This window comes from Corylus avellana, chromosome ca8, assembly GCF_901000735.1.
Source record: "Corylus avellana chromosome ca8, CavTom2PMs-1.0".
Lineage (NCBI taxonomy): Eukaryota > Viridiplantae > Streptophyta > Magnoliopsida > Fagales > Betulaceae > Corylus > Corylus avellana.
The window spans coordinates 2,558,576-2,584,260 of NC_081548.1; the positions used below are offsets into that span (position 1 = coordinate 2,558,576).

The window sequence follows — 25,685 nt, forward strand, 5'->3', positions numbered from 1 at the left end:
TGAACTTATTAAATTTGTTATTTAAGTTATACGATAATTTAATATGGTATAAAAATAAATATAATATATACAAGCTTTTAGTAAAACTTTGGCTAGCTAGGAGATTGTATGCCTCTTACCGATCATTGTGAGGATCGGAAACAGATCATTTCTAGTTGATTTCAACGGTATAGGAATTAATTCCTTTTAAGTGACGTATAGAATTATCATTAACGGGGGATGATTCAATTTAGCAATTCCATGTTAAAATGGGTTAATTAACTGAAGATGATTCAAATACGTGAATACTTGGCTAGAGTAGTGATTGAAACGAAAGTTAAAAGAGAATTACTTTTCTCCATAAATGATGGCAAGGCACCTAGCATAGGATTTTATTTTATTTTTTAAAAAAAATTTACATTCATAATGAGAAAACAACTACAAGAAGGGGTTTCTTTGCCATTACAAATAAAAATAAATTGGACAAAGAAAATAAGTGAGAATGCAAATAGAGAGGGATCTAGCTGCAGCCCAATAAATTTTTTAATGTTGTCTCAAAAACTACGAAAGGCAATTTTTGGGCATCCTTGATTATGGAGTGGGCTCTTTATTTGTTAACTAGGTGTCTTAGGGGCATTATTTGCCAAATGACTGGACTGGAAGTGGACCAGACCGGACTCAAAATCCCAAAAAGTTTCTCTCAAAATCAACCTTAACATTCTTATTTTTTATATCACATCAATCACTTTTTATTACTATTCAAATAAAAAAATCACTACAAAACAAATTTTTTTACTTCTTTATACAAAACATTCTTACTTTTTTTCACATCAATCAAATCTGCTACAGTTCCAGTCCACTTCTTCAAGTCCACTCCTTTGTCAAACATAGCCAGGGTGTCCCTAAAACATAAAAAGTTTAAAAGTCTCTTGATTGAGATAGGCACTAAATTACAGTTCAGCTTGGTCAACAGAGATAGTGATCAATTTAGCATTTCTCATCAAGCTAGTTATTTTGGCTAGTCGGGATGTTAAAATTAGTTGCATTTTTAACTCGCCAATTTGGAGAAATATTTAGTAAGTTGCTACCATGCTCACCAATTCTAACCTTTGGAAAAACATTCGGCTCAACAATTTCACTTACCAAATATAAAAACAAGGCATTTCTTAATCTCTAACATCTCTCTTCTCTCAATAAAGAATAACAAAAAATCATTGAGAAATAATATTTAAATTGAATAATGAAACTAAAAAATTAAAATAAATAGTCGAATGTAGGTGCTTTAGAAAAGTTGATAGTTAAATAAAAACCAATAATTTTTTTAGTTAAAATATAAAATAAATTTATTGGACCGAATGTGAATGGTAAGAGCTCCCGAAATCAAATAGTTTGCATGTTAAGGTTGCATTTGCTTAGATGTAAAATGTTTTTCATAAAATATTTTCTATGTTTTTCAGTGTCCGGTGTGGGTGACAAGGTTCTGCTTAATGGAAAATAATTTTGGGTCATTACGGGTGTGTTTTTTAAGTTGTGCGTGAAAATATTTTACTTTGTCAAGTAAATTTAAGTGATTTTTGGATGGTTTCCAATTACAGTGGAATAAAGAAAGTAGTTTTTTTTTTTACTCAAATAATTTTATTTTTTATTTTTAAAAAAAGGGCTGCTTCTTTGTTTTGGAAGCATTGTTAGAATTAAGAATGAGAAAGACCCTCCTTGATTCCCTTCCCTTTGTTCCCAATTATTGCTATATATATATATATATATAAAGAAATGATTGTAGATAAAAGGTCTCAATTAGTGTGTTTTTTCTCAAGGGATGTATGTATCTTCCGGAGGGGCGGTGGATTTGGACGGCGGTGGGTTGACATTGAAAACCGTTTAATTTAATACTGAATTTTGAGGGGAGGGTTAATTAACATCGAAATTTTTAAAAAAATAGTAACTTTAAATTAACACTTTTTGAAGTTTTAGAGTATAATTATAAAAGTAATAAAAGATTAAAAGTGGCAAGTGAAGTTTTCACAAATTTTTAAATATAATGACACCATTGACACCATAAGATCGATGCAAGCAATGCAAACAAAACTTTATTATGAAGTCCGCAAAAGGTAGCTCAATCGACTGGGACCATACTTAATGAAGTGGAGATCACTAGTTCGAATCCCCTTCCCCCCTCTTGTGCGGACATGTCAAAAAAAAAAAAAAAAAAACTTTATTATGAAATGAAATCCTCTCATATTTCAAGTGCATCCTTTTTAATTATTCAAAAAAAGAAAAAGAAAAAGAAAATTAAAACAGAGAGAATTTGATCAGAAATAGCCTACTACTCCAACAACTGTGCAAATTAATAAACAAGTAAAAGATTGGATCTAGGAGAAGCACAGAGCACGCTCATAAAGCCACTAAATATTTGTTGTACATATATAACTTGTCCTTTTCCATTTAAATACGTAAATAGCTTAACTTTAGGGTTGTAAATAGGAGGTCCCTAGTTGTCATGGACCACTTGGTTTTAATATCGGTGCTAAAAGGTTTACAATCTGTCTTAATTGAAAGAGAGACCAAACCAAATCCTTAAATGGGATAAATTTATTCAAAATCAACCCATTATGTGTTTCGGTTTTAGTGCTTCTTTTGGTAATAACTATGAAGCCCTAATATATATATATATATATATATATATATAACAATGCTTCTTTATTCATTTCATAATTGTTGACATGGTGACTTTTTTACCCATCAATTAAATAGGTGAGGACCATTGTTTTCCCTTTTGGGAGTTGGAAACTCTTTTACGTAACCTACTTGGACTAGGAGAAGAAATCTCCTTCTCCAACTTGTATTGGGAGAGTAGCCGACTTGGTGTATAAGCCACATTTTGTTCCTATATAAGGAGCCTTATACTAAGCCCTTGAGTATCACAATATAGAGCCGCACAAAGGCTAGTCTCTAAAGGAGAGAAAGGTGGGCTGCTATATGTGTGATCAAAGGGCGCTAACTGTTTTCTTCTTGATTTTGGAGGAGCCAAAATAAGAGAGAAAAAGAAAGGGTGCTACTGCGGGAGAGAAAAAGAATATAAAGACCAACTGCGATCGTATCCCAGCAAAAGAAAAGTTTATATTTTTGTCTTGTGTTTTCTCCTTTGAAAATAATCTCTATTGTGTGATAGTGAGATTTAGGAGTATTAGGATTTTGGGTTTGAGTGATTTTCTCTCTACTATATTTTTGTACTCCATCTTTCATAATGAATTTCTCCGTGATCGCCTCCGCCAGTGAACGTACCTCACATTGAGGGAACCACTTAAATCTTGGTGTTGTGTGATTGTTCTTGCCTTATTTAACCATAATTGTGATCGTATGTTTTTTGCACAACAAGTGGTATCAAAGTTCAAGTTCGAGAAATCAAATTGACAGCAAAAATGGCGAGTACCAAGTTTGAAGTGGAGAAGTTTAATGGAAATAATAATTTCTCTCTTTGGCAAAGAAGGATGAAGGATTTGCTGATTCAGCAAGGAGTTCACAAGGCGTTATTGGGAAAGGCGAAGAAACCCGAGAAGATGGAGAATGATGTTTGGGAAGAGATGGATACGAAGGCTGCTAGTGCGATCTGTCTTAATTTATTAAATGAAATCATTCACAATGTGATTGATGAAGAAAATGTAGAATCAGTTTAGTAGAAGTTGGAGAATCTGTATATGGCAAAGAATTTGACGAATAAGTTGTATGTGAAGAAGCAGTTATATGGTTTACAGATGGGGGAAAATACAGATCTGCTTGAGCACCTCAACAAATTCAACATGTTAAATACACATTTGTTGAATTATGGAGTGAATATTAGTGAAGAAAATAAAACGATACTTCTGTTGGCATCGCTTCCCCCTTCTTATGATTACCTGGTTACGACATTGTTATATGGGAAAGAGACTCTGGCGTTTGAAGATGTGACTTCTTGTCACATGTGAAGCGGAGGAAACCTGTCAATGATTAGGCTGATGGGCTTGTGGCACGGTTTGAGCCAAAGCGCGAAAAAGATAAGTTTAAGGGGAAGAATGGCAGAAGTAAGCAGTATCGGTCTATGTCACGATTAGCACAGGGTGAAGAATCTTGGCCAGATGCAAAAGATGTGGAATAATATTATTGTCATAAGAAAGGGCACTACAAAAAATTTTGCAGGCTGATGAAACAGGATCTTGAAGATAAGAAGAGACAAGGTTCCGCAGATTCAGTCAGTGTGGCCCATAGTAATAATGACAGCAAGGTTAGTGCAGATGTTCTTTCAGTTTCCTTAGGTAAAAATTCTCTAAGAGACTCTTGGGTTTTGGATTCTATTTACTCATATCATATGTGTCCAAATAGGCAGTGGTTCGACACATTTAAATCCTGTAATGCGGGTAAAGTGCTAATGGGTAATGATACTAGATGTAAGGCTATTGGACTAGGTACCATAAAAATCAAGATGTTTGATGGGATTGTCATGATACTCACTAATGTTAGATATGTTTCCGACCTTGAGAAAAATTTGATCTCATTAGGCACATTAGATTTTTTGGGCTATGGTTATTCAGCCAAAAATGGAGTTATGAAAATAACAAAAGGTGTTATGGTGATAATTAAAGGCAAGAAAATTGACAATTTGTATAAGTTACTCAGGGATACAGTTACAAGTGGAGCTGCAATGTCCACCTCGGTAGAACCAAATAATGACAACACAGTTTTGTGGCATATGCGGCTTGGTCATTTAGGCGAGCGCAGTATGTTTGAGCTTCACAAGATGAATTTTGTTAAAATGTGTGAAGTCATGTAAATTGGGTTTCTGCAAGTACTATCCGTATGGGAAGCGACGAAGAGTCAACTTTAAGGTGGCGTCTCATACAAGCAAAGGTGGTCTCAACTATGTTCACTTAGATGTTTGGGGACTAATGGCGGTGCCATCAAACGGAGGTGCACATTATTTTGTCAGTTTTATTGATGATTTCTCAAGAAATGTCTGGTTGTATTTTATGAAGCATAAGTTAAAGGTTTTCACCATCTTCAAGCAGTGGAAGGCACAGGTGGAAAATTAGACTGAAGAAGAATGAAGTATCTAAGATCCGACAATAGGTTAGAGTACAAAGACACTGCATTCTTGGAATTCTGCAAAACAAAAGGCATTACTCGTCATTTCACGGGACTCCACAGCAGAATGGAGTTGCCGAAAGGATGAACAGAACACTGTTAGAAAAGGTGAGATGTATGAGGTTGAATGCAGGATTGCCAAAGAGTTTCTGGGCTAAGGCAGTTAATTATGCACGCTTCGTCACCAAATGATCTTTAGCTGCTGGGATAGACTTCAAGGTTCCAGAGGAAGTATGGTCAGGTAAACCGGTTGATTATTCTATGTTGAAAATATTTGGTTGTCCAACATATGTTCATGTGCAGAGTGAAAAACGATCAAAATTAGATTCAAAGTCAAGAAAATGTATTTGTCTTGGTTTGGAATCTGGTGTTAAAGGCTATAGGTCCTGGGATCCAGTCTCAAAGAAAAAGATTGTTAGTAGAAACGTGTTGTTTGATGAGGCTTATATGTTAAGAAAGGGTGAGAATGTAGCATCGACTGAGAGCGTTCACTCATGGACATATGTGATGACGAAGAATCGTTAAGAGATTCAGAGTACTGAGAAGAGCCTTATTCTTTAGCAAGAAGCAGATAGAAACGTGATCGAAAAGCACCGGAGATGTATGAATTTGAGGAGATGGTTCCCTTTACTCTAACAGCTGGTAGTGGAGACTCATCGTCTATTCAGAATGGCATGCCGATAGAGGTGGAGTTACTACAAAAAGGTAAAGCTTGGGAATCGACAAAATTGCTCAAGGGAAAGAAGGCTAAAGGGTGCAGATTGGCTTACAAAAAGAAAGAGCCAACAAAGAAAGCTGTGTGGCCTAGAGGACTGGTAAAGAAGCATGGTAGTTTGTCTAAACCAAGTCCTATACTTAAGTTCAAGAAGTGCTTAGACTTGAGTGTCACTTGTGGATTGTGATAGCCCTTAAGGGCTTGGGTGGAGGCATCATAAGTAGATTCGTATTGTTGGGACTTGATAGGTTTCAAGTTAAGGTAGAGATTGTTGACATGGTGACTTTTTCACCCATCAATTAAATAGGTGGGGACTATTGTTTTTCCTTTTGGGAGTTGGAAACTCTTTTACGTAACCTACTTGGACTAGGAGAAGAAATCTCCTTCTCCAACTTGTATTGGGAGAGTAGCCGGCTTGGTGTATAAGCCACATTTTGTTCCTATATAAGGAGCCTTATACCAAGCCTTTGAGTATCACAATATAGAGCCGCACAAAGGCTAGTCTCTAAAGGAAAGAAAGGTGGGCTGCTATGTGTGTGATCAAATGGCACTGACTGCTTTCTTCTTGATTTTGGAGGAGCCAAAATAAGAGAAAAAAAAAAAAGAAATGGTGCTACTGCAGGAGAGAAAAAGAATATAGAGACCAACTGCCATTGTATCCCAACAAAAGAACAGTTTGTATTTTTGTCTTTTGTTTTCTCCTTTGAAATAATCTCTATTGTGTGATAGTGAAATTTGGGTGTATTGGGGTTTTGGATCTAAGTGATTTTCTCTCTACTATATTTTTGTACTCCATCTTTCATAGTGAATTTTTTCGTGATCGCCTCCTCTAGTGGACATACCTCACATTGAGGAAAACACTTAAATCTTGATGTTATCTGGTGTGTGATTGTTCTCGCCTTATTTAACTGTAATTATGATCGTGTGTTTTTTGCACAACAATAATATTAATAGAGTATGTTAATCTAACAAAAGAATATCATAGATACAATTAGAAATTTCTTTCATCCAAATTTGACCTATGCTTTGTTTAACTCTTTCAATATCATCATCCTAATTAGTTTCCAGATCTGCAGCATATTCTGGCAAATCACGTATCTAGCCATTGCCCGTCCTTCACAATTTTCTCAACTAGATAGTGATTTTTTGGCTTTTCATCTCTCCTACAAGTGCATTACAGTTTTTCAATTAAGGATAAGTCATTACAGTTTTATTCCTTTTATCCTATTTTAATCTTAATTTACTAACATGATAGTGTTAATTAGTTATTATTTTTTATTTTTTATTTTTTTAAGAATGGTTGATTCTAAAGTTAATTGGCATGCACTGCCATGTCAATAAAGTAGTATAGTGATGAGATAAAAAAAAATGTGGGTTTTAGCATTATTCTTGATGATGATGGTTTTTAAAATCACAGTGTAGTGCTATATACTAGACTATCATTCAACAATGTTGATATAGTAGTATCTACTAGTCTTTAAATCAGCCATTGTTAAAAACTTAAAAGACAAAAAAATCAGGCCTAATGGGTACTGCCACAAGTTTAGTATATAGCATTACTCAATGCAATACGTCACATCAGTCTACTTATATGAGAGTGAAATGAAAACTGAGTAATTATGTAGTATAGTAGCATTGCTGATTGTACATAATAAATCTACAAAATAACATTACTTTTAACGTTAGAATTTTTGTTTTCCTATGGTTCATTTTCTGTGAGCAAGCCATAAATTGATGACGGAGGAATTATCAAGCATAAAGAAGAATTATCACTATGGTAAAGGCAGCAAAGAAATTGTAATTGATAAAGCACTAGTAGCGGAGATAAAAAAGCCAAGGAATCAAAGACCTGGTAGCGGATAGAGACGTGATTCGTCAGAATTTGATGTAGATCTGAAATTGTTTGAGACGGTAACTTCATAGATATTGTCTTATAATAGCTCAAGAGGCTATTGTGTATGTCATAAATAATGTTTGAGTTATGAAGATTTCAAATTATATATTTAACATTGTACGAAGCATTTTGCTCTATTTGATTGTTATATCAATGAATAGATAATTGGTTAAAAAAACAAAAAATTTCAACAGAAAGAAATAATATCATCGTGGTTTAATTAATAATCTCCAAGCACAAGGCTAGGAATTAGTTATTTGTAATTATGTTTAACTATTTATTAGCACACTAATTTATCGATGTTGGTGTCTCTGCTTCTGAGTTCTCTAGCTCCCATCCCCATCATCCATGGCACTCAGATGCACCTTTGTCTAGGAATCTTCACAAGTGGAGAATAGCAACTCCATGCATGTGACAAGCGTCTCTGTTGGCTTGCAATTTGCATGTAGTCATTATATTTATATATATACTGACTTGGAAATTAATTTTCTTGGCATTTTCCCTAAATGTTCAAATGGGGGAGAAGCTAAGATGGAAAATCCGATGGGGACAGACACGACCAACAACAGCTTCGTGGTGGTGGAACCCGCCGGAGTTCGGCCGTGATCTCCTGCCCGATCGAGTACTTCAAGCACAACTTCTCCGGCGACGCGCGTCAGGCAGCTCAACACCTTTCTATCTTTGAAGGAAGCTAGGGTTTGATATTTCGTACAATTATTATTATTATTTTTCCATTTAAAAATTGGGGTTTTAATTAATCAAGTTCCCCCCTTAGATATTGCAAGCAGATCTGCGTATTTTGCCTTATTTCTTCTTCCTCACTCACTTTTCTGTTGCTGATCATGTTGATAATAGAAAAAATAAAAATTTTAAAAAATCATTATTTGCTTTAATAGGATCATTTGGGGTTTATATCATTCTGATTTTCACAGGGTTTGCAAGTCTGGTATACCCACTGTTATTGGTTTGTTCGTCATGGAGATCAGCCCCTTGTTATTGTTCTTTGCAGAAGAAAAAATAATAATAATAATTTTGACCATTGAGATGCGGTTCTGAGTTTTTTTTTTTTTTCCCTGATTTTAGTTAATGGATGCCATTGAATTTTTGTGTGGTTGTATGATATATTAAAGATATATAAAAGGCTTAGGAATGCGTTTGAAATTGTGATTTTAAATCAAATCGTAGAAAATGAATGTTCGGGACTGCTTGTGTTTTTAAATTGCAAGAAAGAAAGCGTTTTCTTTTTAAAATGCACAATTATAAAGGTTAAAAGAAGATTTTAAAGGCTAAACTACGATTTTACTAAACTCTTATTATTAAGAGTGCATTGCATTGCAATTTTATAGAAAAAAAATTACGATTTGAAAACATATAAAATTTGCATTTTTCAAATCGTTGGCAATATAGTGCACATAATTTTAAATGTTAAACTGTGATTTTAAAGGTCAAACTGCAATTTTACTTATAAAAGTTTTTTAAAATCATATTTTCAAATCACAATTTTTAAAATCACAAAATGAATCGAACTCTAAATATTTTTAAATCGCAAACTCAAACAATAAAAAGGCAAAGAGAACATTATCCCGTGACCTAACTCCCAAACAAAATATCTGAGAAAACATTTTCAATATTATTATTATTATTATTTTTTTCTTTCTGAAAGTTCTAGCATTTCTTGGCCTCTATAAATAACAGATACCTACAGTAAATATTAAGTTAATAATAAGGCTCAAGAGAGTCTTCCCTTGGGAATTGGATGTTATCCATGCCATTGAATGCCCCCGACACTCCCTGCAGACACTCTTAATATATAGAAAAAGTATCATTTGGAGAGACGGTCCAAAGAATCTCGTTGTCCACATGTTTAACATTTTCCCACGTGAAATCTCTTTGCCAGAATTCAATGCGAGACTTAGCATTTATAATTATCTTTATAAATTATTAATTTTATGTAAATTATTCTTTATCTTCTTAATATAGAGCTAGGGTGTTACAAACTCCTCCTCTTAAACTCCTAATGTTATCGTCAGGACCACGTCATGCAGTTTTACAACATCATATGTTATGGCATTATTAGGTGACTCTTATATCATTTGTAACGACACAAGAAAAAACACTAGCCACATATGTGCTATCACTCTAAAATGACTAGTCAATTTGAAACTTCTCTAAAATCACTTATAAAGTTTATTTTCACCTAATAATTAGGTAATATAAAACTTAGCACTCAAATTCATGTGTCTAATTAGATCCGTCTCCTTTGGCTTTTGTGTATTTGTTTTTGCACCATTCTAAGCACTTTGACCTAGACATGCTTCTTAACATAAAATTTTGGAATAGACCTTGAAAAATCAACTTTGTGAAATATTTATGGGATGTTAATATTATATGTAGTATTATTCGTCTACCTACACATGTAACGGAATGAATAATCTAAGAGTTAATTGGGACTGTTGTTGGAGAGAGAAAAATCAAGGGAGTCAAATAAGAGTAAGCTAATATACAAACTAGGACACCACTTCTAACTCAAAAGCCTAATCACTCTTATTCTTTATATTTTCTCAATGTGAAACACAAATCTCATAACTGCATACACAACAACTCTCATGTCAACATTGTGAAATAGTTGTAGGATAAAAATACGATTTCTAGCATTACTCGTTAGATTTTGATGTTTTGATGAAGCCTAAGGTTTTGTTTGATATAACTTTTTCCTTATTCATTTTGTTTTTTCTTTTCAAAACAAAAACATTAACAAACAACGTACACAAAACACTCAAAGCACAATCTAAAAAATATTAACAACGGAAAAGCTAGGTCTAATTAAACAATATCTACTCTGCCACATTAAAAGTACTTTCTGCCATACGGTTGCATCATATGGTAAATCTAGCTTTTTTACTGTAATGATCTCATTTCGTCCCTATCAAGTATCAATTGATTTCATTCAATCATTGGAAGCTAGAAAATGTCGTAAATGGTAAAAGGATAAGCTTGGTGTGGGTCTTATTTTGAATCCTCTCAAATGTTTTTTACCCTCACGTTATAAACATTCCCATTTCCTCTCTCTTTTCTCTCTAAAGGATAGGATTGGTGTGGGTCATATTTTGAATGTTCTCTATTGGTTTTAACCGAGGGGAAAGTAGAATTTTACGTCAGCATAACTGGGTAAAAAAAACAACTTTTTTGGGATCAAAAAATAATTTTGGAGGTCAATCTTATAAAAAACATAAATTTTGCACATCCCACCCTTCGTGTTAACCCTCCTGTTATAGGTTAACCATAACATGATTTATTTAATTAAATAAGAAAGACCCATCAACCCTAACTTGCTAATTTCGTGTTGAATTTGTGTCGGGTTCGCAAGTCATGTCAAAAATTGTCTGCCCTAAATGTCATATGTTAGGTTCGGATCATGTCCAGGCACAAATATAAAAAACTATATAGGTCAATTTTAACCAAACCCATTTAATTAAGCCTCTCAACTCTAACTTACTAACTTTGTATTGGGTTCATGTCGGGTTCCCAGATCATGTTAAAAATTATCAACCCTAATTATTCTCCTCCCCCCCTCTCCCTCTCTTTTTCTTTACTAAATCAACACTTATTTCAAAAGCTTAAGTTGACGTAAATGATGAATTAACCCTCTAGATCCCCCTCACAAGACCCAAATTCCCTCTTAACATGTGAGGGCAAACACAGCAATATTCAATTAAAAGTTTGATCATCTGTTCTGATACAATCTTAAATCATTACTTGTTAAAAAGAAAAAAGTTTAAATTAATAAAAAAGAAAGGTTTTTAATATATATATATATATATATATATATATATTAAAAAAGCATATTTTTTAGTAACTTTTCCATCATGAAATGATCAGAAGTGATGTCCATGACTCAGATGCATGAACAATATCTCCAACCTCCAAAGTCGAAAAGAGCAACAGTATCTCCAACTTCCTCAGCACCTATATATGCCTGTCGATTTAATGACAAAATGAAAGCCACTTTTGCTTCGCCAACCATATCTTTCAAATTCTAATAAAGAAACATGACATCAAATTGCACTTTGCAGCAACATTTGACCAAATAAATGTAAAAGTATATATATATAAAAAAATAACAAAGGCAAAGGAACAAAGAAGCAGCATTGATCATCCAAAAGAGACATGGAATCTGAGTTTCTTCAACCACCCACATTAAAAAAGAAAGGGGGGGTGATCCACTAACTTTGTCAAACTACCTAAGTGGGGGGCAAACGGATGTTGTGTGGGGATTGGAGCAATTATCACAGAAGTTTGAGCTTTTGAGTAATTTATCAAAAAGAATAATCTTTTGCTCTTTTCACTAATTAACAACCAAATTGATGCTGCTTTTTCAACCAAATTATTATTATTCATCTTTTAAACTTACGGTCCATATTAATCCAACCATTACATGAAAGAATTGCACTTTATTTTTTGGAATTCTACAAGACCACAAAGGTTCTGTCTGTTAATGCTTTGTTTGAAAAAGTGTTTTGGTGTGACATAAATGTGAAAATAATTTTGAGTCTTTTGAATTGTTTTTTTGTTAATGTTTTTGTTGTTGAAAAAAGAGGAAAAAGTGTTCATAAACAAAGCCTTGAAACATACATGTAAGAGTCGTGAGTGAGAATCACATGTATTTTGCATTACTCATTTTGAATATATGTTAATTTAACAGATTGAGTTAAAATACTTTCCTCTAATCTAATTTAGAGAAAAACTTTGTTAGTTATCAGAATTCCTTGGCATAATGAAGTCAAACCCTGAATTTGGGAATGTTTATGCAACACCTTTGCAATGGATAAACACCAAAAAAGAAAAGGGAAAGTGAAATCGAGTTGATAAGGACAATATAATTGAGAAACAAACTGGGAAAGCGAAAACATGATGTGGATTTGAAATTTTGGATTATATTTCAAAATGGATTACATCCAAATCATAATGACGTGGACCTCAATTATATTTTACATATTCATAAATTGGGAAAGACGGTTCCATTTAAACAAATTAATGACATAAATTGGGGTATAACTTTTACTATAATCTATTTACAAATTTACGTGACAGTTCACACGAGTACCATGTAAATTACTTGTAAGGAATTTGTAAAAAAAAGTTATAGTATCCCTAACAGCAACTCATACTAATTTATCTTTTTCCTCTCCCCTTTTCCTTCCCCTACATAAAAATAAAAAATAAAAAAAATGGCTTATCTTTTGACTGCCAAAATGGAAGTTATTCAAACGGTCCACAGGCCTAAATGTTTTTTTATAGTTGTATATATATTGGGCTCCGTTTCAATTGAAGACACTTTTGACTGGACCTCAAAGCCAGTTTATGAACATTCTAGTGAACCATGCCTAGCATTTACTAAGTAAACCACTTCGTGAAAAACAAGTGAAGCCTATGAAAAATACCCACATGGGCAAAATCTTATTGCAGCGGAATGAGGTTTACACTATAAAAGAACAACCTTGTAGAATGATTTTGAGAGATCCGAGAAAAAGATAGAAGAAAGCCGTAACTTTGTTAAAGAAGCCCAACAAGATTTTGCACCACTGATTCTGACTCGTTAAATTAAAAATAAATCAAATTCTAATTATTCTATATAATCTTATACCCATTTGCGTGATCACATGCCCAACACAAAATTAACAACTTAAAATCAAAAAATCTAGTCCATTTAATTAATTAAGTTAAAGTTGACCTATATACTTGTATAGCCCCAATTGTCACCTCTTGTGTTACATACCTATCCTTTTACACCCCCAAGAAAAAAGGCCAGAATGTAATTGCAGATACCAAATCAGGGTTCCGAATAGATAAAACACAAGATTGCTGTTGAAATCCACGTTTTATAAGTATATTAATGACACAACCTTTACAGCATTGAGGATGAAAATTATGTTAAAAAAGTTTATAAAAATGAAAACATTTCCCGGGTAAATTATTGGGAGTATCCACAAAAACCCCTGGTTAGCGTGAGAATGCATGTAAGAAGAGGAAGCTAGGACGGTGAAGAGAAAAGAAATTGTGCCAGCCAAGTTTTGAATCTATTACACTGCCTATAAAAACCATTTCTCGAACAAAGCTAAGCAAAGTTTTCTACTGCTGTCTCCCAAATAACACGAAATTCAATCTAAAAACAAGAATGTAGAGCAAAGCTAACTAAACCCTAGCAAAAACCACTATAAACTAGGCTACCTGTGGATTACAAGCTAGTCACAATCTGGCAATTATGTCAAAAGATGATGAAGAATACCTAATTGACAGCTTATGTTAACTGCAGCGCTGAGTATCAAACAAAGCTGCAGAAGCTGGTGGTAGGAAGATTTGACTATTATATAAAAAAGGAGAGAAGACAAAACAGGCTTCAGAGATAAAGAGAAAAGCAAATTTTATCAACTTTTAGCCCCCCTTCGTCGCTTCTTCCCACTTTTGTTGTCACTTCCCTGTCCTTTTGATGAATTTGGCGACTTCCCCTTTGCTGTACTTTCAGGCACCTTAGCAGAATCACTTGAGTTTTCCTTCGTATCCTCACTCTCTTTCGTCTTTGATGAAGAACCAGACTTCACCTTGCCAGTACCATTATTAGCACTAGACTTACCACCACTTTTGGGGGTTTTGCCTTTGGAAATGGAGGCACTCTTGGGCGTGTCCTGCTTGGACTTTCCAGTCTTTACAATATCTTGCTTGGATTTTGTGGAAGTTCTCGGTGTGCCGCTATCATCATCCTTGGATTTGCCAGTCTTGGGTATCTCGGGATCACTGTTCTTGGATTTCCCAGCCAATTTAGGAGTAGCATCAACTGATTTACTACTGCCACTTCTAGGTGCATGATCCTTAGATTTGCCACTACTGACATCTTCTGATTTGCTTAGAGTCCTGAGGGAGTCCTCTTTCGACTTGCCACCACGAGACTTCCGATCAGATTTTGAAGATGTACCTTTGGACTTGCTGGAGGAAGCACCTCCACCCCTGAAAAGTAAACCAAACTCTTAGAAGACAAATAAAGAATACCACCAAAAATTGATTAATAAAATCACTCACTTTTTGGGTGAAGCATCCATCTTTCCATGCTTAGTTGACTCATCAGAAATTATTTTCAGTTTCTTCTTCGAGGACCTGACAGTAATGATCAAAACAAAGCAAAGTAGATGTCACAAAGATAAGCAAGAACGTTTGCAAATAAAACAAACGAGAAAGCCAAAGGAGCCCACCACATAAGCCATTTTGCATTAAGGACAACCGCTGAAGGTAGGGTTAAAATAATACCAAAAAAAAAAAAAACACTCATTAAACCAAAAGAATTGCATCCTTAACCCGAAAACTTGTATTATTGAAAATCAGAAGAACAAGGGAACCAATTAGGCAGTGACAGACAACAATATAGACAGCTCAAGATCAAAAACAACACTGTTATTTAGATTATCCCACAGAAACTCGAGCAACTTATTTAATTAACAGGGATGATTAAATAGTTGGAGTAATGTATTCACATGTTGAAATTGAAAAAAGAAATAGCTACAATTCATAAAGTAGTGTCGTACTACAACAGCAGGTAGAGAAGGAGTTAATAGGTCATATTAACTTAATACCTCGAATGACAAATTTGTCAGTAAATTTATCATGCTGGACCAATACATAAGCTGATACAACATCCATGGCAGGAAAATAAATAATGCAACAACGCTAAAAATTGCTAAAAGTGGTTTTGGACCGTAATTCGACAGCAATTAAAGATAACACTGAGGAATTATATTTAGAACATCTTATAAGAATAGCATAATGCAACAAATTCATGATTGAAAAGTTGATATGAGATAAAGCAATACATACGTTTTAGTGGGAGCATCAGGACTTCGGTGATCAGTTGCTTGTTCCTGTTAACAAAACATATTAGCATGAATCTAGAACATAGGAAGAAAGTACAAGCTAGAAAATATATCAGGGCGCCACCCACCCCATCTGACCCAGAGTCGCCTCCAATGAGCTCCCACTTTTCCTTCTTAAGATATAATGTTTCTTCATCACCATCAGTATATAAGACCTGTATAAAAGAACACCACAATCAAAGTAAAAAAGAAAAGTCAACATCAAATACAATGCACAAGGAAAAAAAAAACCACCTTTATTAGTGAATAAAATAATCCATATAAATTTTCATAATCACCAATACAAGTTTTATTAAAAAAAATAAACCAATAGAGATAATAGTTATATGGCTAGAACAATTGGCTTCTGACCTTATGCTTTTTTGTTTCAGAAACAAAAGAATCAACAACACCTTCATAAAACCTGCAAAATTATAAAATAGATGTAAGAAAAAACAAGCTCAACATTTCCATAGCTCACGTACAATGAATTTCCCAATCAAATTCCAGACTTCTCCATAAATAGATATACAACCAATAACAAATAAACTGGAGTTCAGTTAATAGGCAATGCAAAGGGTAACATTACAATTCCTTCATACAAATCACGGTTGAAACTACTACACAACCATTTGAAAAGTTATGAAGCTACCACTTGTATTATGAAAGTAGTCACTACTCAATAATACAGGATTATGCAACCTTTTAGTGGCGAGGTCCAGGGGCGGGCACAACTGTGTGATAATCATGATATACAGGATAGGATCCACACCTCAATTATATAGGACAGGATCATCTCGGATCTCCTCCCCTACACAATTGGACATGAAAGCTTCCTCTCATCCAGCTCAGCAGTTACACCAATAAAGATAACCCACTTTCTTTATCTACATATCCTCCACAAGATTTACTCCTCACTCAACCTCCCAGTTAATACCAAGCAACATTTCATCTCATTCTTCTTTTCAACTTCATTCCTAATTTAGGCTCACAATTTCTAGTTCACATTTAAAATACAACATCCTCTAAACTTCAGTGTACCTACACATCATAATCGCTGCTAATGAAGGAATCCCCTCCTTTACAACTTCATCTGTCATCTCTATGCCTCCTAAATTTCTCGTATCTCCCTCCTTCCAAATGGACCTAATTACCCCCATAAAGACCAAACTCCCACAGACCGCCACAGGTGACAAGCCATCACCACTGAAACCTAAGTAGCATTAACTTTCAGGTACATGACATCTAGGATATGTAAATAATTCAACAAAAGCTACTTGTATTCACAATGAATAAAAGTCGACAACAATTGAAGAATAAATATTCAACAACTTTACAGTGATTAGTTGTCATGAAAGAAGTTGAACCTAGAATTTTTTTATTAAAAAAATGATGACATGGCTAGCCTATAAATGAACCTTTTTTTTTTTTTTTTTGGGTTTGGTCTATGAAATGATTGAATAACATATAACAAAAACACTTGATCAAAACTACTTAAAATAATAACAGATAAGAGACACACATGAACACACCAGCACTTAACAGTTAAATTAAGAAAACTCACCAGAAATGGCTTAGAAAGAAAATGGAAAAAATATAAAACAAAATATACACAACCTCACAGAAAATCAGCATCCAACAAGATCAATTAATGAAGATCTCCAGCAAAAACTTTTGAAGCATAGAGAAGATAATAATGGTGCTTACATCCGATCCTTCGGCCACCAGACCTTAATCTTTGAACCAACCAAGTTCTCACCATAACCATCAGAGTCCTGAGATGGGAATCACTCAATAAGAAATTGATCCCAAAAGCATAAAAGTTTCTTCAAGTTAAATCCCAAATATAAAATATGCAAAGACAAGTCTTGCAGTGTGCTTGAAATTGAAATAATTTCAGGAGCCCAATGCCAAGAGTTATTAAAACAACTTATTGAATCATACAAGGTTGGCTAAAATTTCGTAACATAATCAGTTTATTCGGGCCAAAACAAACCATCAATGCCACTACTTTTATAGTATTAATCTTCTACACATTATTAACAAACAGCTTAGTTTTCTGCACCAAAAAAGTAATATCTCAGAACAAAAGGATACAGAAGACCACAAATTCTAGATATTTGTTTACACATGCAGGAAAAAAATTCACATGAATACAATGAAAGCTCACAAGCACCAAAATAATGCTCTGCAACCACTAATTCATATATCAGGTGAGACTAGTGGATGTATCAGTAGACCCAACCAACAACATGGAAAGTAGTCGCAATGGAAAAACTCACACCCCTACACAAACTTTCAGTCTACAAGTATCCATTGATCATTCTAAATCAAGAGAACTTCAACTGATTTGCACTACTAAAAAATAAAGCCAAAATCTGACACAAAAAGGTTACCAGCATGCAATCTATGTGTTCTACAGAGGACATTCTACATATTCAAATCCCAAGCACAATATTTCACGCAAGTTGAAATTTCATTTTGAAACTTGGAAAAAGAAGAAAAAAATCATTGCAGAATCAAGATTAGTTACTTTTTCCTTGTCTGGAGTACGCTTCCTCTTGGAATTTGCCTTAGGGGTCTCCTCCAAGCTACGATCATCTTTAGTTGATTTTGTCAGTGACTTTGGTGAAGTGACCATTTTCTACATAAATCATAATAACAATTCTCTTAGTTACAGAATTCAACAAAGCATTACAAAGAAAAGAAAGCAAACTCATCACTACATAGTTAATAAGAAAGTACTTTGTCATTATCTTTAGAGGAGGATTTTGTTACATCCTTTTCAGAAATAGTTTTTCCTCGTCCACGCTTTTTCGTGTCCTCTAGCTGCTTTGAAGGTGGTCCATCACCAATCTTACTGCTTCCATCTACCTTCCTAGCTGACTGCTTCAATGGTTTTGCCTCTGAATAACTTATGCTGGCACTTTCCTTTTTGGATGCATCAACTGCAGTTGGAGTTTTATTCTCATTAGAAACGTCCCCGGGCACCTTTTTCCCTGAACGTCTATTTGGTTTTATTTCCGAATCACTTGTTCCTTCAGATGCTTTTTTGGAAACATCGTCTGCAGATGGGGTAGCCTCCTTATTCAAGCTCCCTTTTTTCTTTTGTCGTCCACCTGCCTTTTTGGAATGACTTTCATCTGGATGGCTTCCACTTGGGGATTGAGAAACAACATTCCCAGATTCATTCTCCAAAGCCTTAGGTGAGGATAGCTTAATACCAGCTTCTTTTTCATTTTCTGTAGACCCAGCTGCCTCAACAGATGGGTCCTTAACAGGTGAACTAGGCACATCCTCACTGTGACTTTTATTCTCAGGCAGTTTTTCAGTTTCCACCTCATCATCAATAAGAGAACTGTCAGAAGGATCAGTTGATTTCGCTGAAGAACTGATTTTTCTTCCTCTTTTCTTAGTAGTTTCTTCTGGCTTAAGTTCTGTATTTATTTCCTTCTCAGTCTCCAAACTATCAGGTTCAACATTGCTCGATGTATTCATACTTTTGGACTGATCAGTATGATGATCATGCTCTTGCTTCTTTTCAGAATTTGAATGTGGCAAAGAGTCATCTTCCCCAGTCTCTGCAACACCATTGCTCATCACCAAGTTGGGAGATCTCTGAATGGCAGGATCAACTTGTTCAGAAGAAACAACTGCCGTTGCTTTCTCTTTATCCTCCTAACCAATAGAACAATGATGTAAATGACCACCACAGGCTCAAAACGTAGCTTACATGGAAGCAAAAAATCATAAATAGAATTAAAAAGTAAAGCAAAACACTAAAAAAAAGTGGAAGAACAACATACTGGGGCTGACTCATCCAAAGATGCCCCAACTGACTTGCTCTCATCAGCCTGCAGAATATAAACACCCAATTTCTTGGTTAAATTCTTGTCACATACACAAATTATAACACCAGCGAACTAGCGCAAGCAACAACCAATGACAACTTCACCAGATGGAAGAAATATCCCACATGAGACAACTGCTCAAGAGCCCCACCCCAAAAAGAAAAAACGGCATTCAACTAAAAAAAAAATCATATAAGCTTCAAATGAAGATGGAAAAACAATTGTGATTATCCATGCACCTACTCTAGGACTGTCCACATCTAGACAACAACAAAAATCTCTACACTAATGCTGCCAAAGTTAGAAGCAAGGGAACAAAAAAAATGTCGTAGTATTGTTTCAAGTCACTATTTTTATGGTAACATTTCATAAGCAAATTTAAATTTTGCTTTTGGGTTATTATGGAATACACAGTTTGCAGGAGAAGAGATGGTGATTGGTGGACAAAGTAACAATAAGATGGTAAAATGGCAACAATGATGCCAGATGAATTGCTAGATTTGGTTGACATGCTAGTCAAATGCCATGACAAACGGGACAGAGCAGATCAGGGGCAGCTACAGTGATGATTATGAGGAAGCACCAAATCAAGTGTTCTTTCAGAGTCATGAAAAAACAACAAATGTAAAATTTGTCTATCTAGAGACCAATTACAAGAATACCATATCTTTGCCAGCAGCGTGGACTTCATTCTGCTCATCGGCACCAGATGTCTCTTGGCATATTGAAGCAACAACTTTACTATAATCATCAAAAGATATTCCCAAGGTTTTCACTGCTTGAATCAAATAAGGTTTAACTTTAGTAGTGCAGCTTTCAAGCACTCTCTCCGCCAACTTCCGAGCTAGGGGCAGAACTTCCTGCAAATGGAGGATGTCAGAAAGTTAATAAAAATGAGAGGGGGGAGAAGCATATTGTCAGTCACAATGTACAATTAACCTCATTGTCCTTTTTCACACTGTCTAAGATGGGAGTGAGTAACTCTAGAGAAATATCTTCACTTTCTTCTATAACAAGGGTCATAATTGTCTCCATAGATGAAAAGACATTCTCTGGGTGATAGTCCCTGACAGTTGAACAAGGGGAAACCATCAGCAATACGAGATAATCACAAATTGAAACAAATTAAATAACAGGAAGGTTTTGAGGAACAGTAACTCCAACTTATTGGAGATAATGGCAATATAGATTTGAAACAGAAAATTTCAAACAAAAAGGCAATAAATTGGGTAATCTGGGAAGAGGATAGGCCTGAACAGTGTGAAAGGAATACTGCATACCTCTCTATAAAAAAAGATAAAAAATCAATAAAATCAAAGTTCTCAAAATATCAAATAAATCATAAGAGGATGAAAAATAGGGAGTAGCAAAAACTAAGGAAAAGGTGCGCAAACTTATCACTTCAAGTCATGCAACAATATTATGTCATCCTAAATCCTTTTCCACAGTATGAATTTCCTGTTTCCCCAAATACCAACAAATTCTAAAAGACAATGAATAAATGAATGAATTAGGAATCGTGCATAAGGAAACAATCCATAAATCTCAACCACTTGATATTGATTACATTATATTCGAAGTGTTAAATCTGAGTACAACACTCTAGCTACAAATCCTTCTCAAATGTTCATATTTTTTTGTTATTTATTTAGTTTTCAGCCAGGTCTGTTATTCTTCTCTTGATCTCAACAGCAATTACATTTTTAGCTTTCCATTGACCTTGTGTTCCTCTAACAAAGCAACAAAAGTGGTATTATATTACCAGTAACTTGCACTTCCACTTTAATAAAATAGCTAAACAAGCCCGAAATCCCTAACAGCAAATTGATAAACATTTTTACCGTAAGCATTTGCAAACAATTATCTTATTAATGTTGCTAATCTTTCTCGGGATGACTTAATCTGGAAAAATAACAATACAAACAACAAATGCAAAAGAGAATAGTTGTCATGGGATTCAGCCATATAATTTACAAGACCGGGTATACAATAACAGTTTGGGCTCCAAGCATATTTACTTGATTTAAATCAACAATACATTATTGATATAATTCATGTCATGTAAATATGCTAATAGGTCTTTCAAGACGGTGTAAGCATAAGTTCAGCAGTCAAACCACAAAGTACAGGGGTATAATTGTATTTTAGTATCCCGTAGGATCATTTAAGGAACCCTTCATCTACAGATATAATGCCCTACAATAAGGTCATATACATGCAGCCAACGCTGTCCAATAGCACCACTGACACCAAAGTATATCAGTCTTATGTTTATGGACCATTTCACAAATCAAATGTATCAAAAAGATAACCAGACTCCAGAATGAAAGACATACTACAGCAGATATCTGTCAATAACAAAATATCCTCAAGAAGGGGCGACTCTCAACAAGAAAATAATGGTTCATACCTTATTGCCTTCAGGAAATTCTGGAACATCTCAAGGATCAGTGCATCACATTCAAGATCCAACATCACCACACATGACCTGACCTTAGCAACAGTTTCAAGAATCGAGGTCCTCTTTGTATATGACCGACTGGAATTGTCAGATAGATTTTCAAATGAAGATACAATCAACTGAAAGATCTCCTGCATAACATAAAATGAAAGTTCATAAAAACGCTGTAATCTTTAGAGAACAAAGAGACAGACAGTTCATATATAACTTTTCTCCCAATGTCTAGACCAATTAGTTCCAAGTACCTTCATTTGGTCATCATCATAAGGAGCATCAGGTGCAGTTATCCTTGTTATTTCACTGATGCAAGAGGCAACTGCAACTTTTACATCAACGTCTGAGTGTCTAAAAAGTTTATCAGCAACCAATGCTTTCAGTGAAGGAGAAAGTGCACTTTGCATTGATTTGGAGGGAGACTGTTCCACTCTTGATAGACAGTTCTCTACTCGCTAAAATCGCCAGGGAAAAATTAAAAAAAAAAAAAAAAAAAAACAGGATTATTCAAATGCAATGATAAAAAGTAACAGCTTCTGCTATTTTCAACCTCTCATCATTACAAAAATTAACATAAATATAAACATTTAAGTATTCGCTGAATGGAAAAAGTTGTGACAGTAGACAATAAATTAGCCTGATACTAAAAATTTTTACAGCCTAACAGTTGCAAATTCATTTGGTAATGTTTGCAAAAAGCATTAATGAAACAGACCAAAAAGGGAAGAGAGTGCATGTAAAACAAACTCAAAATTATAAATATGAATAGCAGTAAACCGAAACCAACAGCTCTAATAAATCTTTTTTTATAAGTAATTCAATATCATTAGATAAGTGACGTGGGGTGCAACCCTAGTACATAGGTATCACAAAGGAGACTTCCAAGAAACTTGTCAGATCATTCTCCATTGATGTTGGATTGTGGGGTGTCAAGTGTAGGAAGTAGGTATTCCAAGTTTGAAATCAGAGGGATTTATGGAGCAGGTGAACACTTGGTGGCTGTCCTATAGCTTTCAAGGATTACCAAGCTTCATATTGGCAAGTAAGTTGAAAGCATTGAAAGTAGATTTTAATCAGTGGAATGAAGAGGTTTTTGGTGATGTAGGGAAGAAAAGGAAGGATTTTTTTGGAGGACAGCCACCAAGAAAAAGAAGGTTTTTGGGTGTCCTAAATCAAAGAACAATTTCATGCTATTGCAATAGCATTAAAACATATCACACTTGAAATTAAAGAAACAGCTAATCTTTTAAAAATTATATATGGCAGTACCAACACAAAATGAAGAGTCTTATAATTCGTAAGATCATCTTTCCAAGCAGCTTCCATGAAAATCTCCTCTCTCTCAACAAATTAGTTAAGCAATACACACTTCCTGTATTCTCTACATATCCAAATTGCTTGGATTCTATAATTGCCCCATAACATGTACCTTCTCAAAATTACCAAAAATTCCTCCACATAAATTTTCTATCCTCATGTAGTCTTTTATGACAACAAAACTTCTTCAATAATTTTCTTTGACAATCAATAGCAATATCAAGTAAACTTCCCGTTTGCATCAGGAGCAGCATGGATGATCTAAGTTGGGTTATAACAAGAATGGAGCATTTTTTATTATAAAAGATTATTAAGATACTTATTGAATATGCACCATCTACCTAGCTCATTACAGGCTTGAAAGGAAAAGAAAAAAAAATTCAAAAGTTGTAAATGCACCAAATTCTGAAAATATAACTTATGCAGGGTCATTGTAGACTTGAAGAAAACATCATTGAGGCCACTTCGAATAAATCCAGCATCACGAGCTTCACTCATATGCACACATCAGGCCCTGATGATTACCTTTTATGCCCCACCTACACCCCATGCCACGACCAAAAATAGGGCTTCCCTACTTTCAAAAAAGGATAAATCTTCTAAAAGTATTTTACATAAAAGTACGTAACAGAATTTTATCACACCCACTAAAGGCCCTTTGTGAAATTGAATTTAAATCTATTAAATACACAACAGAAAATATATACGTGTGTATATGTAAAGAACAGCTAAGACATTCAAAGAAAAAAGACAACACCCCTCTCAATAGTTCGTTGTTAGAAAGCAAAACAAACGGACAGTAAGAAAAGAACAAATGGGTCAAATCATGTTTACAACCATGTTTTAATGAAAAATTCAGTTAGAAAAGGAAAAAAAACAAGAACTTCAGTTATTATAGTGCCATGCTTATCCATAATTCCACCTCCCTCGAAGAAGTTATAATCCAAAATGTACCTCTCCTTTCCATATTTTCTTTCCAGAATTTATGTGGGAAACAAACAGAGATCGTGAAGTTCCAATTATTACCTCTTTCCCCTGACACTCCCTCGATTCCTCTACAGTTACGACGACAATAATGAAAATTCAATTATCTCAAAAGTTCCTTAGTATCCAACTTGGTTTCCTTACTTGTACTGGTTGATAAAAAATTAATTAATCAATTAAATCTTGTCAATAAATACTGATATCTGAAGTCATTCGTGTTTCCCTAAGCATATGAAACTACATGCCATCTTAGTTATCGCTCATTCCCGATAATCTCCTGAGCATAACGCTAATATGGCATTGTGTTTAATGCAGAATCTAAACAATTGCCCCACAGCTAATGAAGAAAGGCGCACATATCTGCATACATAACTTCAAAAATGGGCGTGCAGACCTACTTTACACAGATGCTAGCCCCACACTAAAGAATTATAATAAAATTTCACCGCTAAAGATTCACTAAAATCTCTCATCCAAGGTACTGTCGAAAATAAGTGTCACAGACTCATAAAAAGACAACAGCTTAACATCAGAATATTAGTTATACTGCATGCGCAACTTCTAATTCCAACCAGTTCTTCAAATACACATGAAAGCAGTGCCATGAAGTAAGCTCATAAGATTAATTCAGAAAATAAAACTATAAGCCGAGAAAATAAGCAAGCAACACAGCATGCAACACATCAATAAAAAGACAAAAAGGCTAATAACACAGATCAATAAAACCACTAAAACCCCACATCAGAAGCTTCAATGGCCCAAAAATATCACGAACTCATCTCATCAAACCCACAAAATAAGCAACTTGGAACACGTACAAACTTGGACAAACAAATTAAAAAGACAAAACAATTTGTAAAAAGTTTCGGTACGAATGGGAAAAAGAAGATTAGGGATTTACGTCGAGGAGAGGGAGAAGCTCATCCACGGACGACGGAGGGTCCACGAGCCTATTCCCAGCTTGCAGAAGCTGCTCCTCGAGCTCCGTATCCGAAGTCGCCATTGTTGCTCGCTTTGTAACCCTAGATCCTTCCAAATCTCACACCCCTCGCTCCGATTTCACACCATCGAAACCCTAAGAACGCACGAATCGAAGAAACACAGAGAGAGAGAGAGAGAGAGAGAGAGAGAACTCGACAGAGAGAAAATTGGGAATTTTCAAAGAGAGAAACTTTAGGGTTCCCTTTTTTTTTTAGGGATTTCCGGACAAATTTCGCGAAAAAAATTTAATAAAATCTCGATCTAAAATATTTTATACAAAATTAATAAGTTTTTCTTCTTCCTCTTTTTTTTTTTTTCTTTTTCTTTTTCTTTTTTTTTTTTGGGCTCTGTGTTTGTGTGTGGGCGTGGGCGTGGGGTACTAGATTTTTACCATGGCGCGCCCTATAAAAAGGAGGATCCAGCGATGCCTGGACTCCTGGTGATTCAATTTGAGTTAAATTCCGAGTTTCAGATCCGCCTTTTGATTTTCAGGACG

General features: G+C 34.7%; 1 protein-coding gene across 1 annotated transcript; it reads right to left on the reverse strand.

The window, feature by feature from the left end:
• Positions 1-13,758: 13,758 nt before the first annotated feature.
• Positions 13,759-25,511, reverse strand: LOC132188999 (sister chromatid cohesion protein PDS5 homolog C-like). Its single transcript, XM_059603462.1, has 14 exons — positions 25,110-25,511; positions 22,159-22,362; positions 21,863-22,044; positions 20,392-20,518; positions 20,115-20,312; positions 19,408-19,455; positions 18,347-19,279; positions 18,135-18,245; positions 17,309-17,376; positions 15,974-16,025; positions 15,691-15,777; positions 15,567-15,610; positions 14,778-14,852; positions 13,759-14,705 (listed from the first exon to the last, which is right to left on the reverse strand). Exons 1-14 carry the CDS (start codon positions 25,209-25,211, stop codon positions 14,129-14,131), a joined length of 2,808 nt encoding a protein of 935 aa, XP_059459445.1. The 5' UTR covers positions 25,212-25,511; the 3' UTR covers positions 13,759-14,128.
• Between the last annotated feature and the right edge of the window lie 174 nt (positions 25,512-25,685).